Raw genomic sequence first — 16,248 nt, 5'->3', positions numbered from 1 at the left:
AAACTTTTACTCTTATCTTCCAACTTTTACTCTTATCTTCCAAAACAGTTTTTTTTTCTTAGTTGTTCTTAATATATAAAAATTTCTTAGTAGGAGATTATATTCATTTAAATAATGTTGATGTCTTATTTATGAAATCAGTTGTATTGGTTAATGATTCTCTGTCGCAAAAACAAAGAAAAACTTTTTGATTGCTATGATCTTCAATATCAATTGTCTATTCCCATATTCTGCACCAATTATATCTCCCTATGTATACTAAGTTTCACTTTTCACACAACAAATCACAACTCAGTTGATAAGGAGGTGCTTTCAATTTAAATAAAATGGCACTCTTGAATGTAATGCTTCCCTTTTGTTGTTGTTGTTGTTGTTGTTATTATATAACTGATAATGATATATTTATAATTGACATGAGTCATATACTCATATTATTTTTTCTCTCTCACGTCTCATTTTCTCTTACTCTTAGGATCCTAAGCGTAAGATTCACAAACCAGTGAAGGGTATCTTAAGATTGGAGATTGAGAAACTCCAATGTGGCCAAGTTGATGAGAAGTCTTTTGAAAATAGAAGCACAAATGGTGATTTTGGGGGTCATCCTAATATATCTGATGGACGGAAGAATGCTGACTTTGATGTGCATTCTTCTTATGGGGCAGTGCTGGATCGAAATGGATCAGTATCTTTGGGAGATAGTGATACTAATGACGTAAGTATCAGTGTGTTGGTGGGTTTTCATGCCATATATAGGCTTGAGTTATATGGTCAAAGTCCTGTCGAGCCATTCACGTGTTCTCATTATTATTTTGTCCTTTTGCAGTTTCAGGCTTTTGACTTTCGGATAACTTCAAGGAATGAGCCCTTCTTACAACTCTTTCACTGTCTTTATGTGTACCCTTTAAGTGTCAGCATGACTAGAAAAAGAAATTTGTTTATTCGAGTTGAACTAAGAAAAGATGACGCTGATCTACGCAAACCTCCATTAGAGGTATAGTTATATTTGCTTCCCAGTTTAATTAGTTGGACCAGATCTGAGTATGAAGTTTCAATTCATCAGGCAATGCATCCAAGGGAACCAGGTTCTACACTTCAAAAGTGTGCCGAGACTCAAGTTGCTGTTGGAGCTAGGGTTGCTTGCTATCATGATGAAATAAAAGTCTCGTTGCCTGCTATATGGACCCCAACACACCACCTTTTATTCACTTTGTTTCATGTTGACCTTCAAACAAAAATTGAATCTCCCAAGCCTGTAAGTGCACCGTCATACGATTGAGGAACCACGTCTAGTATTCCCTATTCACATTCATCATTACTGTTTGAGTACCACCAGCTTTTTGGTATCTTGATCTGTCTGCTTTAGTGTATTGAATGAATTTGTATTTTCTACTGTACTTCCACTATCATGCTTTCTCATTCAAAGCCAATTTTATCCATCACTGCAGGTGGTGGTAGGATATGCTTCGCTCCCTTTATCCGCTTATGCACAGTATGCTCTCAGCCATTCTCTGTTTCTAATTTTTGAATATGTTATAAAAACAAACTTTATCTTTGGGTTTCATAAAAAAACCTACTTTATTTTCTATTTATAGCTTATGATAGACTTGAATGTAGTGAGTACTAACTAACTAAGCAACCTGAAACAAACATTATTCAGTCTGCAAAACCATATGGATATGCAGTGAGATGTACTGGATTAGATCATCCACTCCACATCAATCAGCAGTGGAAGGGTCCATTTATCATTTCCTGCGATTATGTCTAGTATGGAATGAATCAATCATCCACTTTGGTATTCTATTGAACTTTAAAAGGGCGTTCCTCCAGATCAAGAATTTCAATTTTCCGGGTGTACATAAAATCATAGTATAAATTAGATACTTACATAAGTACATTGAAACCTGAACACCCCCAGAAGAAATAGTACTTGGAAAAAAAAATGCATGAATTAATGTTCCAATAACTTAGTGCTTGTGTACTGGAGTTCTTAGATCTCTAAAATAGGAAGCTTCAATAATATCTCTCAATCATATGCTATAAATTCCTAAAATATAGACACAGAACTTTTTCTTTCGTTGTGTAATTTAGAAATTTGGAACTGTGTTTTCATCCAATCCCTTGTTTGATGGAATTTGTGTAATTCATCTGAGTTATGCACATGTATGGAACTTGTTGATTCTTGTCAACTTTTTGCAACATTTGTCAAATATGGTTGTGTATGAATGGTGAATCACAATATAGACCATGTCTACTGCAGGTCAAAATCTGAGATTTCATTGCCTCTTATGCAAGAATTGGTTCCACATTATCTACAAGATACTAGCAGGGTATGATGCATCGAATTTGAATTTGATTATCATTGTTGAATATTCTCATTTTCTAGTTATCTTTGGCGAGACTTATTATTATTGCTGGAAGTAGCTAAATGATGAGTAATTGAAGTGAATGGTTGGTAATTTTTTTAATCCTGCCAAGGTCAAAATTAATGTCAGTTGCTAATTTAGTACATTTGGTTGTGAATTGTGATTTTTAACAATTCATTGTTGATCTCGTCTTAATGACTTGACACACTATCCAGTATATTTCGATAATTTATGATATTAAGTATGAGAAGCTAAGGCAAGTCGAGTGGTTTTTGCTTTCCTTATGTCTTGCCTATGAAATATTGTCAACAAATGCATACTTATGAAGGAAAAAAGAAGATAATATTGGAAAATCAGATACTCAGAAATCCTTTCCACTTCATTCTCACCTGTCCAATACTAGCTCTTCCTTTCTACTAGAAAAATTGATTGCAACATTGTCAACATCAACTATTAGTTCACATGATTGACTTGTAGAACAATAAATAATAGATACATGTGGAAAAGTATAAAGACATATTATAGAAAAGTAGTAGGTATATTCTTTACTTCACAAAGCACATATGTATATTACAAGAGACTAAGCCTGACTAGGACACATAACCGGTGTGGAAAACTGATTCTATAACAACTCCTGAGCAGTGTGAACTAAGGTTTAGGAATTAAAAGTTTGTTCCAGGGTGGAGGCACACACTATTAACAGAATCAGCGGAAACTGAATAAACACCACACAAAAGAAGGCTTACATGTAATTTCCTGCTAAAAAAATGAGTTTCTTCAAAAATCATAAACCATAATAATGATAAAACCATAATGACAAAATTAACTTAATAAATAAGGATAATAATAGTAACAATAACTCAAGACTAAATTGACTCAAAACAACTTGAGATTAAATTCACTAAACTAAGAGTTCGGTTAAACTTGGAATGAAATGCTCCAAACACTGTATCACAGCCAATATTTGTAACACTGAAATTGCGAGAAGCCAAAGTGGAGAACTTTCAGTGATAGCTTTAAACATGAAACAATGATTGTGTAATTGAATACTTACAAACATTACATTAGTCAATAATTAAAAAAAAGTTGATATGTTATTGCGCCTTCTGTTTTTCTTCTATAAATTGCACTGTACACTCGTTTCATACTCTATCTCAATTTGTTTTGTAGGAAAGGGCGGATTATTTGGAGGATGGTAAAAACGTATTTAGGCTCCGTCTACGTTTATGTTCATCATTGTACCCAATAAGTGAACGGATTAGAGATTTTTTTCTTGAGTATGATCGGCACATTCTTCGAACAAGTCCACCTTGGGGATCTGAGCTTCTTGAGGTTAATTTTTATATTCTTTTTACCAACTTTTCATCTTCAGGAATAGAAAAGAACATACATTCAGCTAAAACATTGAGATTCTTTTATTCTTATATACCTTTGCCAGTTTAGTGGTTGATGTTAATTCCACGGCAAATTTCTAGAGTCACAAAAAACATAGAGATCTGCCAACTAGTGAATACTTTGTAATATTCTTTATTTACTAGGCGGGATTGCTGATTTAATGCCAAAAATGATGAGAAATAACATCTTCACATTCATTTTCTTTTCTCTTTTTGCATGATTCAATCTATATGAATACTTATACATTGATATGCTTGATCTGCTATGGTCTAACTACTGGAGGACTTGAATTTTTCTTTGTAGGCAATCAACAGTTTGAAGAATGTTGATTCCACGGCTTTACTTCAGTTTCTTCAGCCCATCTTAAACATGCTTCTCCACCTCATTGGGAATGGTGGAGAGACTTTGCAGGTAAATTACTTAGAACAGGGACTAGTTCTTTTCTAACCTGTTGCATTGTGTCTACTAAACTAATACTGCTATAGTTGTTTTATTCATGTGTCTCATATTGCATGAATTGAAATTTCGAAGCATAATATCATATGCTGATTATATTTCAACATTCAGGTTGCTGCTTTCAGAGCTATGGTTAATATATTGACAAGGTATAGCTTACTCATATATTCAAAGTTGGATTAAAACTTAGGTGTCTTTTTGACTAGTCTACATTTAACTGATTGGCAAATAGATATGGTCTTGCATAGCTCATTTTCTTCTAATTTCAACTTTTAGTTATTGTGGTTAATGCTTGAAATAAGTAGTGTGAGATGGAAAGAAACAGTAATTTTACTAGGCCAGACTAGTTTGGCCCATGAGATTAATAAGTGAGCTAAACTAGCTTTTCGGGAGCGAAGATCAACTACTCAACCTATTACTAAACCATAGACAGTGCTTACTCCATTGTCCCTCTTCAATGTAGTAATCTTGGCCAAGGGCTGCAATTAGTTTATCTTGATGCAATAGTAGAGAGAGAGAGAGGGGAGAGAGAGAAAAGGACGATGGCCAGAAATTGCAAAGAGGGAGAATGAGAATTTCGTTAAATTTCTTTTTTTTTTTTGGAAATACTAGAAAGATTTTTCATACTTGCTGCCCTTGTACAAAGTTTCTCCTGTGACGAGCAAGCTTGGAGAGCACCGTTTGCATGACACGGTGGTTTGGGTCTTCTGGAAGTAAGTTAGTTTGAGTTTGTAGAGTTGTGGGTATGTGGAAATTGATGATGATGGAATCGGCGGTGGTGGAATTCAAACGTTGGTTTATGTGAGGAGTTACATTTTGGGGTTGGGTATGTTGTCCGCGACGTTTGGTTGTCTGTGGTGGCGGAGGTTGAGCGGAGAAGTGTGATGATGAGGAGAGGTGAGGACATGTGTGGCGGGTAACAGAAGACGGGTAGAAGCGGTGGAGATTAGAGAAGGAAGGATAGGGATGGGGATGGGGATGGGGCGGGGGAAATAGTAGTGGGTGGTGAGAGAGGGATATAAACATAATTTAACATCTCAATCTATGTTATAATTTAGGCTCCGAAACAACTTTTCTATCTTGATTTGTTAGTTGTCCATTCTTTTGCATGGTTGAACAGTAAAATTTGAAGTAGAGTGTAGGTTAGGATTTTTAATTTTAATGATATCAAAGTTCGAGCATGAGGTTTTCTTGCGTTCTCCAATCTAGATGTGGGTGTGTACTAGACATCGCACTGAAATCACGATGCCCGACAAATACCATACATAAGCCCTTGGTTGATGTTATAGAATATGAGTTTCCTACGTCGGTTGTGTGACATAGTTTATAGTTTAGGCCTTAGGGTTGTGTGACATAGTATAGTTTAGTCTCTTGTACTATATATTTGTGGCCTATGTTGAGTAATAAAATACATCGACTACTCTTCTCTACTATGTCTATATACTTCTCCACTTATATCTATATTTTATTGTTCTTCATGGTATCAGAGCGGGTCGCCGACTTTGGGCCAAATTTAACGGACCAAGCAGTATATCTGGACTGAAACTGAAAAGAAAAAATGACTACCCCGACGCAGTTTGTCTGTGCCATGGTCCAACTCATCGGAAAAAGTCCAGCCCCTCCAAGGTTCACCTTGAAGGGTTTGAGAGAGGGTGTTGGCAATTGAAACAAAAAAATTAACATATAACTATCCCATATCAGTGTCAAGAAAAATCTGAAACCATATATAAGTCCCATGGGCCACTCCTCTAATTACCAATTGATTTTAGAATGAAACTCATAGATTTCTATCATGGTACCCATGTAGAACAATAATATAAGATATATGTTGAGAAGTATATAGACATAGTAGAGAATAGTAGTAGATGTATTTTATTACTCAACATAAGCCACATATATATATAGTACAAGAGACTAAGCCAGACTAAGTCACGCAACCAATGTGGGATACTCATATTCTGTAACATTCCCCCTAAAGCTAGAACATCTATATCAATCCTAATTTTGTTTTTTTTAAAAACCCTAATTTTTTTAGAGACACATTCATATCCGCTCTGAGACCATGTAGAACAATAAAATATAAACATGTGGAGAAGCATATAGACATAGTAGAGAAGAGTAGTAGATGTATTTTATTACTCAACATAGGCCACATATATTATACATATAGTACAAGAGACTAAGCTAGGCCATGTCACACAACCGATGTGGGATAATCATATTCTATAACAATTGAGATTTTGCATACAGTACTTACTGAAAATTTTGGCATTCTATAGATTGGTAAACCAAAATTTTGGTAGAGTATATTATTTTGCGCAGAAATTTTATGGTAAGACTGAATCTATACTGTTCTAACTTCTAAGTATAAATATTTGATATAAAAAATTTATAAATATTGGAAGTTAGATAATGCAACAAAGGATTTATTCAAAAATTTACGATATACGATGATTATGCAGGTTTAATATTTGTAAATTTGTACAACATAGATTTAACTTATTTTATAATTGTGATTATTTTTAAATATAACTAAAAGTTATTTGTTCGTAATTTATCATAATTATATGTATTACGAATAAACTTTTTATGTACATGTATACCGATACCATGGTGCATACACTTTTTGGTATATACCTTGGTATTCCGTACACACTGGTCGGAAACTACATACCATTACGCACCAAATTTTTTCATTAAGGTACCATATTGTACTAAAAAAAATTGGTATTTTGTGATTCTGTCAGTGATTTTTGGTATCATCCCCCACCCTTCATTTTATTCAAGTTCGTTCAGTTTTAGGTAGCTATCAGATGCAGACTGCAGAGTAAGCAACCCCTTAATGTCGCGCTGCGTTCGTGTTCCACAGGGTGCAGCAAGAGTCAGTTGATGATGGTGAAAGAAATATTTTTCTCGTTAACTATGTTGACTTTGCTTTTGATGATTTTGGGGGTCGCCAACCACCAGTTTACCCTGGTTTAGCTACAGTATGGGGAAGTCTAGCCCGTAGCAAGGTAATATTGATTCTGAGACTCTTTTGATATTTTCCTTCTGAATGATGTCTCAGAAATAACCAGCTTATCTTATATATGGATAGACCAATTTACAGAAGTATTCCAAATGAGTTCTTATTTCAAATTCAAATGATTGTCTCTTTGTTTCAAGAAAGATAAAGAAAATTAATTAATTTATGCCCTCTTTCTCCAGAAAGATAAAGAAGAATTTTGAGGTTCTGATAAAATGCTTATGAGTTCACCAAATCTTCATCTTTGAGATGAGACTGATTCTTGTTACTTCATTACTTTCAAATTTAGGCTAAAGGTTACCGTGTTGGGCCTGTTTATGATGATGTATTGGCCATGGCTTGGTTTTTTCTTGAACTCATTGTCAAATCTATGGCATTGGAGCAAACTCGATTGTTCTATCACAATCTCCCTTCAGGTAAATTGTTTCAAAAGCCTTGTATTTTATCACTGGTCTGAATGAGAAATAACCTACGGTCCAAAATGGTAGTCTTTACAGCAATTACCATGTGGATTATTTATTTATTATTTTTTGGTAGGAGAAGATGTTCCCCCGATGCAGTTGAAAGAAGGTGTATTTAGATGTATCATGCAATTGTACGACTGCCTATTAACAGAAGTTCATGAGCGGTGCAAAAAAGGTCTTGGTTTGGCTAAATATCTAAACAGTGGTTTGTCTTTCTTTTGTTACGATCTTCTATCTACCATAGAGCCTCGACAAGTTTTTGAACTGGTAAGCTTACTCCTTCCGCAAAATTCCTGGAGGAATACTTTGTACCCCATGCATAACTGGGTTGTATGTGTTCTCTACATACTCTATTCAAGTTAAAATACTTCAAAATCATGTTACAAGGGACCTGTTAATAACATGAAATGCAACAACTATGTTATCACAAATTTATTATCGATGTTCATTTCATTATGGATAAAATATGGTTTCCCTAATTTGTTAAACAGAATGCAACTAAAGAGGGCATATGAAATTAGAAGAAATAGCTGATGGTTAATAGTTAATACTTAAACCTCCTCATATTCACATGCCTTGATCTTAACCTCATATTCACATGCCTTGATCTTAACCTCATATTCACATGCCTTGATCTTAACCATATGACTCTTTATTGGATCTTTTGGAAAATATTGGTTGGGTGAAATTCTTTTTGAGCCATTCTTAGCTTCCAATAAGCAGCATCTTTTGTAACATTGCAGCTAAAGTTTCTTTGTAAGATCTTCTAAGGTGCTATCTTTTAGTCATCGTGAAAATACTTTTTGAAGATTTATGTATTTAGTATTACCATGTCTAGAGAAACTGTGAATAACGAAAACATAATTCACTCCCGTTTCAGTTTCAGATGTAGCCAGAGAGTCAGAGACTGGAGTCATACTTTGTTTAGGATGATATTTTCTTGTCCCTTTGTAACGACTCCCTTTACTAATACAGTTTCCTGCTTTTAAACAAAAAAAAGAAAAACTATTTGTCTATCTTGAGAATTGTAACAACTACAACTAAATGTAAAAATTGCATTTTGTTTAAACATTGGCACACATTTTCCCGGAATCACACGCTTGTTGCTTATTGTTAAGTTGTTAACCCTAAATACCCTCAACAGAGGGAAATGATGATGATGATGTTACCATAGTTTACCGAAGTGATATTGATTCATTGTTTACTCAAGAGTAAAATCTTTAGGACTCTACATATACTGTAGGTTATATCACTGGAATCTTTTGACCTTGGGTTGGTTAATGTGTTCATGTTTAGGCTTCACTGATCACTATCACTTTATCTGTAAATGTTGTTTCGTAGGTGTCTCTATATCTTGATAAGTTCTGTGGAGTGTGTCAACCGGTGCTGCATGATTGCAAGCTTACATTTCTGCAGATTTTATGTGACCACGATCTTTTTGTGGAAATGCCAGGGAGAGATCCTTCTGACAGGTAACCTTACAGTGCTTTCCTTTATAGCTTCTTTGAGCGCTTGATTGTTACTATTATTCTGTCACACATTATGAATAGTGATCAAATTTTGGTCTTGCCCGCAACTTCAAAAATCAGCCGGAAAAACCATGTAGTTTTGATTTGTTTGGAATTATCCCACGTCAAAATAATTTGGTTGCCTACGTGTAATACATTGTTGATGCATTTCAACTAAATGACGTTGTTTTCTTTATGAATAGAACGACATCATTTAACTCATTGCCGCGGTGTCCACATATGATTATACCTGGCTGCCATATCAAATACAATTTCGCCCAAAGTTTTCTTCGTGGGATAGTTGTGAATTTTTTTTTTTTTTAATTTCATGGTTTCTAGCTGATTTTTAAAGTTGCATGACATACCAAAATCTGACTAAAATTCATGGTTTTATGGCAATTTGGCCTTATAATAATGGCTGGATATGGTTGGAGATGTTGCTCTTTAATTCAACATTCTCATGATTAGATGCAAGTGATCAAATTGTTTATGCTACTGGTCAGAATTTCAGCCACTTGTGTTTACCTGGATTGCTAACCATGCAAATGAGAGTTGACTATATTAGTATATTACTCAAACTTAAATAATTTTATGGTTTGTTTATTACTTACAAAAGGATAATTAGTTGATAGGCTGACCTGGTTAAATCAAACAACATACATATATGCTTTAAGTAAATGAATAGTACCGCTTAGTGCGTTGATTGACCGTTGGGATGAGGGATTAAGCTTCTGACTGTGACTGTTGGCAGGAGGGATACCTTGGGTAACCAAAATATTTTTGGAAAATTTCATACTATGTAAGTATACATAATTTATGAGGTTGCTGACCAGACATACATTGGCTGATTGTTCACAATTATTCGTGCTGAGTAAATCAAAAATCAACTTTTGGTTTCAGTTGAACTAGTTAATATGCCATTCTATTCAGTTCACAATTTTTGGTGTTGAGTAAATCAAAATCGCCAATGCGTCTCTTCTCTCTCTGGCACTTATTAGTTTTTAGTTGGCAAGCAAGATGGCAAGATGACAAATTGCTCTTTGAGTTGACCAACTTAGATAGGTTGACTCAAATTGCACCTAAGTTGCCAAAGTTATTAGGAGTGCTATTTTAAAGTTAATTTAAAAAATTTAGAAGGATCAATAAGGCACAATGTGTACAGAAGAAGCAACTAGCAAGTAATGAGAAAAATAATAATGGGACACTGGGAATTTCTTTTAGTGCAAAAGCATAAATATAGTTTTGGAGTTCAAGTTGAGTGCCCAGATATCGTTTCCCTTGATCTATTAGATATAAATCTTTTATTCAACTTTTCATTCTTAATTTGTAACTCTAGACAGTTCTTTTTTTATTATTAGGAATATGATGCTATTTCCTTTTTCAAATTAGTCTTTTGGATTTTCATGATTAGGGGAAAATGATACTCCCTCCGTCCCAAGATAAGTGACCTACTTCTTTTGGGCACGGGATTTAAGGAATGGTATTTAAATAAGTTAAAGTGGAGAGAGTAAAGTATGAGAGAGGGAAAAGTAGAGGAGAGAAGAGAGAATAAAGTAGGTGGAAAATAAAGTAAGAGAGATGACTTTTTGCTAAAAATGGAAATAGGTCACTTATAGTGGGACACCCCAAAAAGGAATACAAGTCACTTATCTTGGGACGGAGGGAGTATATTTCTTGAGCCACATTATTGAAGACTGGAGCTTTGATGCTATAAAATGCAGTTATTTTTTGTGATTGGTAGAACGTATTGTAAGGTGGTCTTATCTTATTAGTAAAATTTTGTCTCTTATCCCTATGTGTGTATTTGACAAAATACTGACTTGTGTTTACACATATTTTTCTTTTCTTCTGATTTTTTGACGTGTCCGACATGGTGGTTTTTTAATAACAGAAATTACATTTCATCTATTCTTGTACAAGAGATCTTTCTTACATGGGACCATGAAGATTTATCCATGCGGGCTAAGGTGAGTGCAGTATGATGCAATAGCTAGACACATAGAAGATTAGTATTCCATATGTATTTTTCACCTTGATAATCATTGATTGATTTCTTTTGTCACCTCTTTGAGCAATTTTATATTCCTTATGACATCTTCACTGATAGGCTGCAAGAATTTTGGTGGAACTACTCTGCAAGCACGAGTTTGATTTGCGCTACCAAAAGATGGAAGATAAACTTTATATAGCTCAGCTGTACTTCCCCCTTGTAAGCCAGGTGTATAACACATCCCTTTCATCTGTGTTCAGTATGAGAGTTGCTATTATGTTTGTATTGTTAGTCTCTTCAGTAAAAATATTTAGTTCTCAGAGTTGGATATTTGAGAAATGGTTTTGTCATCATGAGTTATTTGACTGTAAATCTGCTGCACTGGCTATCTGTTTGTTAGTCAGTTACTCAGTTTTTGTTGCATTCTTGTAGATACTAGATGAAATGCCCGTGTTCTACAATATGGGTTCAAGTGAAAAGCGTGAGGTCTTGATTGCTATATTGCAAATCATACGCAATTTGGATGATGCCTCTCTTATTAAAGCTTGGCAACAAAGCATTGCCCGTACCAGATTATTCTTCAAACTTTTGGAGGAATGTCTAATTCATTTTGAGGTAATACTCCCTCCGTCCCTTGTTACTCGCACTTTTCATTTTAGGCCGTAAATTTGCGATTGATTTTTTCGTGTAATAAAATTAGAATTTTAAGTGTAATGAGACATCACTTAATAAAGGACCTCTTAACTTAAACTAGCATATTAATTAAATGCATTAATTCTAACTTAAACTGTAAATAGTGTAAGGAGTTTGTGACGAGCCGAAAAGCAACAGTGCAAGTAACATGGGACAGAGGGAGTATAACGCCATGTATTCATTTTTCTTTTACATTTCTGGATCTTGATATGCAGGGAAACTGATGGGTTAAAGGGACAAGAAAATCTGTTATGATTTGACTGTCTAATCTAGTCCCTAATCAGGCCTCGTATTCCCTCTACCAATACTACCCGAGGAAAAGCCTACAATAGCGACCGTCTGATATATGCTTAGCACTAATAGGGGAAGATAAATGTGAAAGATCCAATTTATTTATCATATTAGCAGTGAAGGATGTCTCTGTTGTTTGCTTGGACTTCTCGGTTCATGGGGTATATATATCGTTGTGTTTGGATTTCTGATATATTAAATATATCAATTGGGAAAAATATGGTCAATATCTATGCCAAGTTTTAATATACATTTATGGAATGTCCAGATATTAAACCACACCTTCAGTTAACGGATGTTTTGGTATTTTGCATGTCTGTGATTCTCCTCCTGGAATATAGATCTTAACTATCATGTTGTTGATTATATAATGGGCAGCAAAGCAAGCCTGATGATACCTTGCTCATGGGTAGTAGTTCTCGCAGTCCACTTGGAGATAAGCCCTTCTCATCAAAGTATTCTGAGAGACTTTCTCCTGCAATTAATCAGTATCTTTTGGAAGCTGCACGCCAAGAAGTTGGAGTATGCATATCATCTGATTTTGTCATGTTTTTCTAAATGTGTGTCTTTTCACAGTTCAATATTATATGTCACTTCTTTTAGGTTTGCTAAATGTAAAAGTGTGATTGATACAGCCCCAGGGAACACCTGAAAATGGATATTTGTGGCAAAGAGTCAACTCTCAGCTTAGCTCTCCTAGTCAGCCATATTCCTTAAGGGAAGCTCTGGCTCAGGCCCAATCTTCTAGAATTGGAGCTTCAACTCAAGCATTAAGAGAATCTTTGCACCCAATATTGAGGCAAAAATTGGTACGATGTTTGATGCAGATAGTAATACCCTTCGTATTGTTCGATATTATTATAATATCCGATATCCGATGCATCTGTGTTGTTCAGGAACTTTGGGAAGAAAACCTTAGCGCTGCTGTCAGTCTTCAAGTTCTGGAAATAATTGAGAAGTTCTCTGGGGCAGTAGCATCCCGTGCCATTGCTACTGACTATGGAAAACTTGATTGTATTACATCTATATTTATGATAGTATTTTCTCATAATCAACCTCTGGCTTTCTGGAAAGCTATGTTTCCAGTTTTCAATAATGTCTTTGAACGTCATGGAGCAACATTAATGTCGAGGGAAAATGATCGTTTTCTAAAGCAAATTGCCTTCCATCTTCTCCGGCTTGGAGTTTTTCGCAATGAGAATATTAGGAAAAGAGCTGTTATTGGGCTCCAGATACTTGTTCGGGTAGGTATATATTATTACTTGCTTAGTCTTCATATCTTTTTTCTTATTTCTTGCTCAAAAGTTAGGTGTAATTGTTTTGTAGAGCTCTTTCTCCTACTTCACGCAGACGGCAAGATTGCGTGTCGTGCTCACCATTACAATGTCTGAATTGATGTCTGAAGTCCAAGTTACACATATGAAAACTGATGGGACTCTAGAAGAAAGTGGCGAAGCGCACCGTCTTCGGAAATCTTTGGAGGAGATGGCAGATGAATCTAAGAGCTTCTCTGTACTCAAAGAGTGTGGTCTTCCAGAAACAGCTCTTGTTTCCAGCAGTGAACAATTGTCTGATAATCATTGGTCCTGGTCGGAAGTTAAAGTACTATCTGATAGTCTACTTCTGGCTCTTGATGCTAGCCTGGAACACGCGCTACTGGTAGAGCTTATCCACTCTGTTTACTGATCTCAAACTTGTGCAACCTCTTTTTTAAGAAAACTTATATACTGATTTAGTTTTCTTCTAGGCATCTGTTATGACAGTTGATAGATATGCTGCTGCAGAGAGTTTCTACAAACTTGCTATGGCATTTGCTCCAGTTCCAGATCTTCATATCATGTGGTTGTTGCACCTGTGTGATGCCCACCAGGAGATGCAGTCTTGGGCTGAAGCAGCACAGTGTGCTGTCGCTGTTGCTGGAGTAGTGATGCTGGTAAGATTCTGCTTTTTTACATTTCTTGGTTCCTGCCGTTAAGTGTTATTTTGCTATGCCTGATGACACAGGGAAGATCTTACATTCATATTTGTTCTACGGGTTGAATCTAAAAATTTGTTGGTTGTGTGGTCTTTTAAGGGGGTGAGTGACCCATTTTTACATGGTATCAGAGTAAGCCAAGTTGATGATGGGTTTTTTTGTTTTACGTGTGAGACCGATGATCATTCCGGCCCATGTTTCTTGTCTCATATTGAGTTGACAATGATTGAGCCTCTCTATATATGTTTGCATAATCCTCCCCTGTTATAAGGACTTTAAGGGGATGAGTCACCCCTTTTTACAGAGCTAGTTTGAATTATCGCTCAAATATTATAACCACTTGTATGAAATATATGAATCTGGTTCCTGTGTGACATAAACGATTTTATGTTTAGGCCCTCGTATATAGAAATGATGGAGTATGGAGCTCGGATCATGTCTCTGCATTGCGCAAGATATGCCCCATGGTAAGTGGTGAGATAACTTGTGAGGCTTCAGCAGCCGAGGTAGAAGGATATGGCGCTTCAAAACTTACAGTTGAGTCAGCTGTTAAGTACCTGCAACTTGCAAATAAGCTCTTCTCCCAAGCTGAACTCCACCACTTCTGCGCCAGCATCCTAGAACTAGTTATTCCAGTGTACAAAAGCAGGAGGGCATACGGCCAATTAGCCAAGTGCCACACGATGCTGACAAACATATACGAGTCAATTCTTGAGCAGGAATCGAGCCCCATACCTTTTGCAGATGCAACATATTATAGGGTAGGGTTCTATGGTGAAAAATTTGGGAAGCTTGACAGGAAAGAGTATGTATATAGAGAAGCTCGAGACGTGAGGTTGGGTGATATAATGGAGAAACTCAGTCACATTTATGAGTCGAGAATGGATGGTACAACATTGCACATAATACCAGACTCTAGACAGGTCAAAGCTGATGAACTACAGGCAGAAGTTTGCTACCTGCAGATAACAGCTGTCGATCCAGTTATGGAAGATGAGGATTTGGGAAGCCGAAGGGAGAGAACATTCCCACTTTCTGTGCGTGCGCGTGTCTTTGATAGGTTTTTATTTGATACTCCTTTCACCAAAAATGGAAAGACTCAAGGTGGGTTGGAAGATCAGTGGAAACGGCGTACAGTGGTACACACCGACGGTTCATTCCCGGCCCTAGTAAACCGTCTGCAGGTGATAAAATCAGAATCGCTAGAGTTCTCTCCCGTGGAGAATGCGATTGGGATGATTGAAACGAGAACAGCAGCACTAAGAAACGAGCTCGAGGAACCTCGCAGCTCAGAAGGCGATCAACTACAGAGTCTACAGAGGATACTTCAGGGATCCGTCGCCGTCCAAGTGAACAGCGGAGTTCTGAGTGTTTGCACGGCATTCCTTTCAGGTGAACCTGCTACCAGACTGCGCTCCCAGGAGCTGCAGCAACTCATTGCCGCACTCCTAGAATTCATGGCCGTTTGCAAACGCGCTATCCGTGTCCACTTTCGGTTGATCGGGGACGAAGACGAAGAGTTTCACACACAGCTTGTCAATGGATTTCAGTCGCTTACTGCAGAATTGTCCCACTACATTCCAGCCATTCTTTCAGAACTCTAACAAGCTTCAACTTCGTCTTCCACAGTGAGTGCTTCAGTGTAAAAATTATTCCTTTTGTAGGTGTTTGATCAAATATTCAGCTAGTTTTATCTAAGTTTCTAGCATGCTTGTTACAAGTTCTCGAGTGTATTGCTTTTTGTATTGTATTATATGCTGCTGCGGTCCTTTGTATTGATAGAGATAGTCATAGGATGGACTGTGCAACCTCTATTTTTGACATTCACTTAAATTGACAAGTAAATATTTTTGTGTTTTGGTGGTGGAGAAAGTTTGGATGGATGTGAAATCAATTGATTTCTGGTTCGATTACTTGTATTTGAAAAAATAAACTCTGTTCAGTTTGTTTCATCATTGAAATTTTTTGTCTTGGAAATGAAACTATATTGAAAGGCTACATTATCCTGTTGTCAAATTAGCATCTTTTGTCCTATGGTATATTGGGTGAAGATTGTGATGTATGTAAAGTCATACAATAAGAATGTGA

General features: G+C 36.1%; 1 protein-coding gene across 1 annotated transcript in view; it reads left to right on the top strand.

Moving 5' to 3' along the window:
* Positions 1-16,073, top strand: part of LOC125195088 (guanine nucleotide exchange factor SPIKE 1) — a 19,104-nt gene extending 3,031 nt beyond the window's left edge. Inside the window, exons 5-25 of the mRNA XM_048093288.1 lie at positions 473-712; positions 824-991; positions 1,061-1,252; positions 1,446-1,489; positions 2,258-2,327; positions 3,534-3,695; positions 4,062-4,169; positions 4,326-4,363; positions 7,084-7,228; positions 7,529-7,655; positions 7,777-7,970; positions 9,045-9,175; positions 11,103-11,178; positions 11,319-11,429; positions 11,634-11,816; positions 12,564-12,707; positions 12,821-12,994; positions 13,082-13,429; positions 13,512-13,844; positions 13,933-14,118; positions 14,556-16,073. Coding sequence (XP_047949245.1) covers positions 473-712; positions 824-991; positions 1,061-1,252; positions 1,446-1,489; positions 2,258-2,327; positions 3,534-3,695; positions 4,062-4,169; positions 4,326-4,363; positions 7,084-7,228; positions 7,529-7,655; positions 7,777-7,970; positions 9,045-9,175; positions 11,103-11,178; positions 11,319-11,429; positions 11,634-11,816; positions 12,564-12,707; positions 12,821-12,994; positions 13,082-13,429; positions 13,512-13,844; positions 13,933-14,118; positions 14,556-15,764 — 4,383 coding nt within the window. The 3' untranslated portion in view covers positions 15,765-16,073. The remainder of the gene's footprint in view (positions 1-472; positions 713-823; positions 992-1,060; positions 1,253-1,445; positions 1,490-2,257; positions 2,328-3,533; positions 3,696-4,061; positions 4,170-4,325; positions 4,364-7,083; positions 7,229-7,528; positions 7,656-7,776; positions 7,971-9,044; positions 9,176-11,102; positions 11,179-11,318; positions 11,430-11,633; positions 11,817-12,563; positions 12,708-12,820; positions 12,995-13,081; positions 13,430-13,511; positions 13,845-13,932; positions 14,119-14,555) is intronic.
* Positions 16,074-16,248: the final 175 nt, after the last annotated feature.

Source organism: Salvia hispanica, chromosome 6 (genome assembly GCF_023119035.1).
Source record: "Salvia hispanica cultivar TCC Black 2014 chromosome 6, UniMelb_Shisp_WGS_1.0, whole genome shotgun sequence".
Lineage (NCBI taxonomy): Eukaryota > Viridiplantae > Streptophyta > Magnoliopsida > Lamiales > Lamiaceae > Salvia > Salvia hispanica.
Note: the sequence above shows the minus strand (reverse complement) of the source record. Positions and strands in the feature narration are given on the sequence as shown.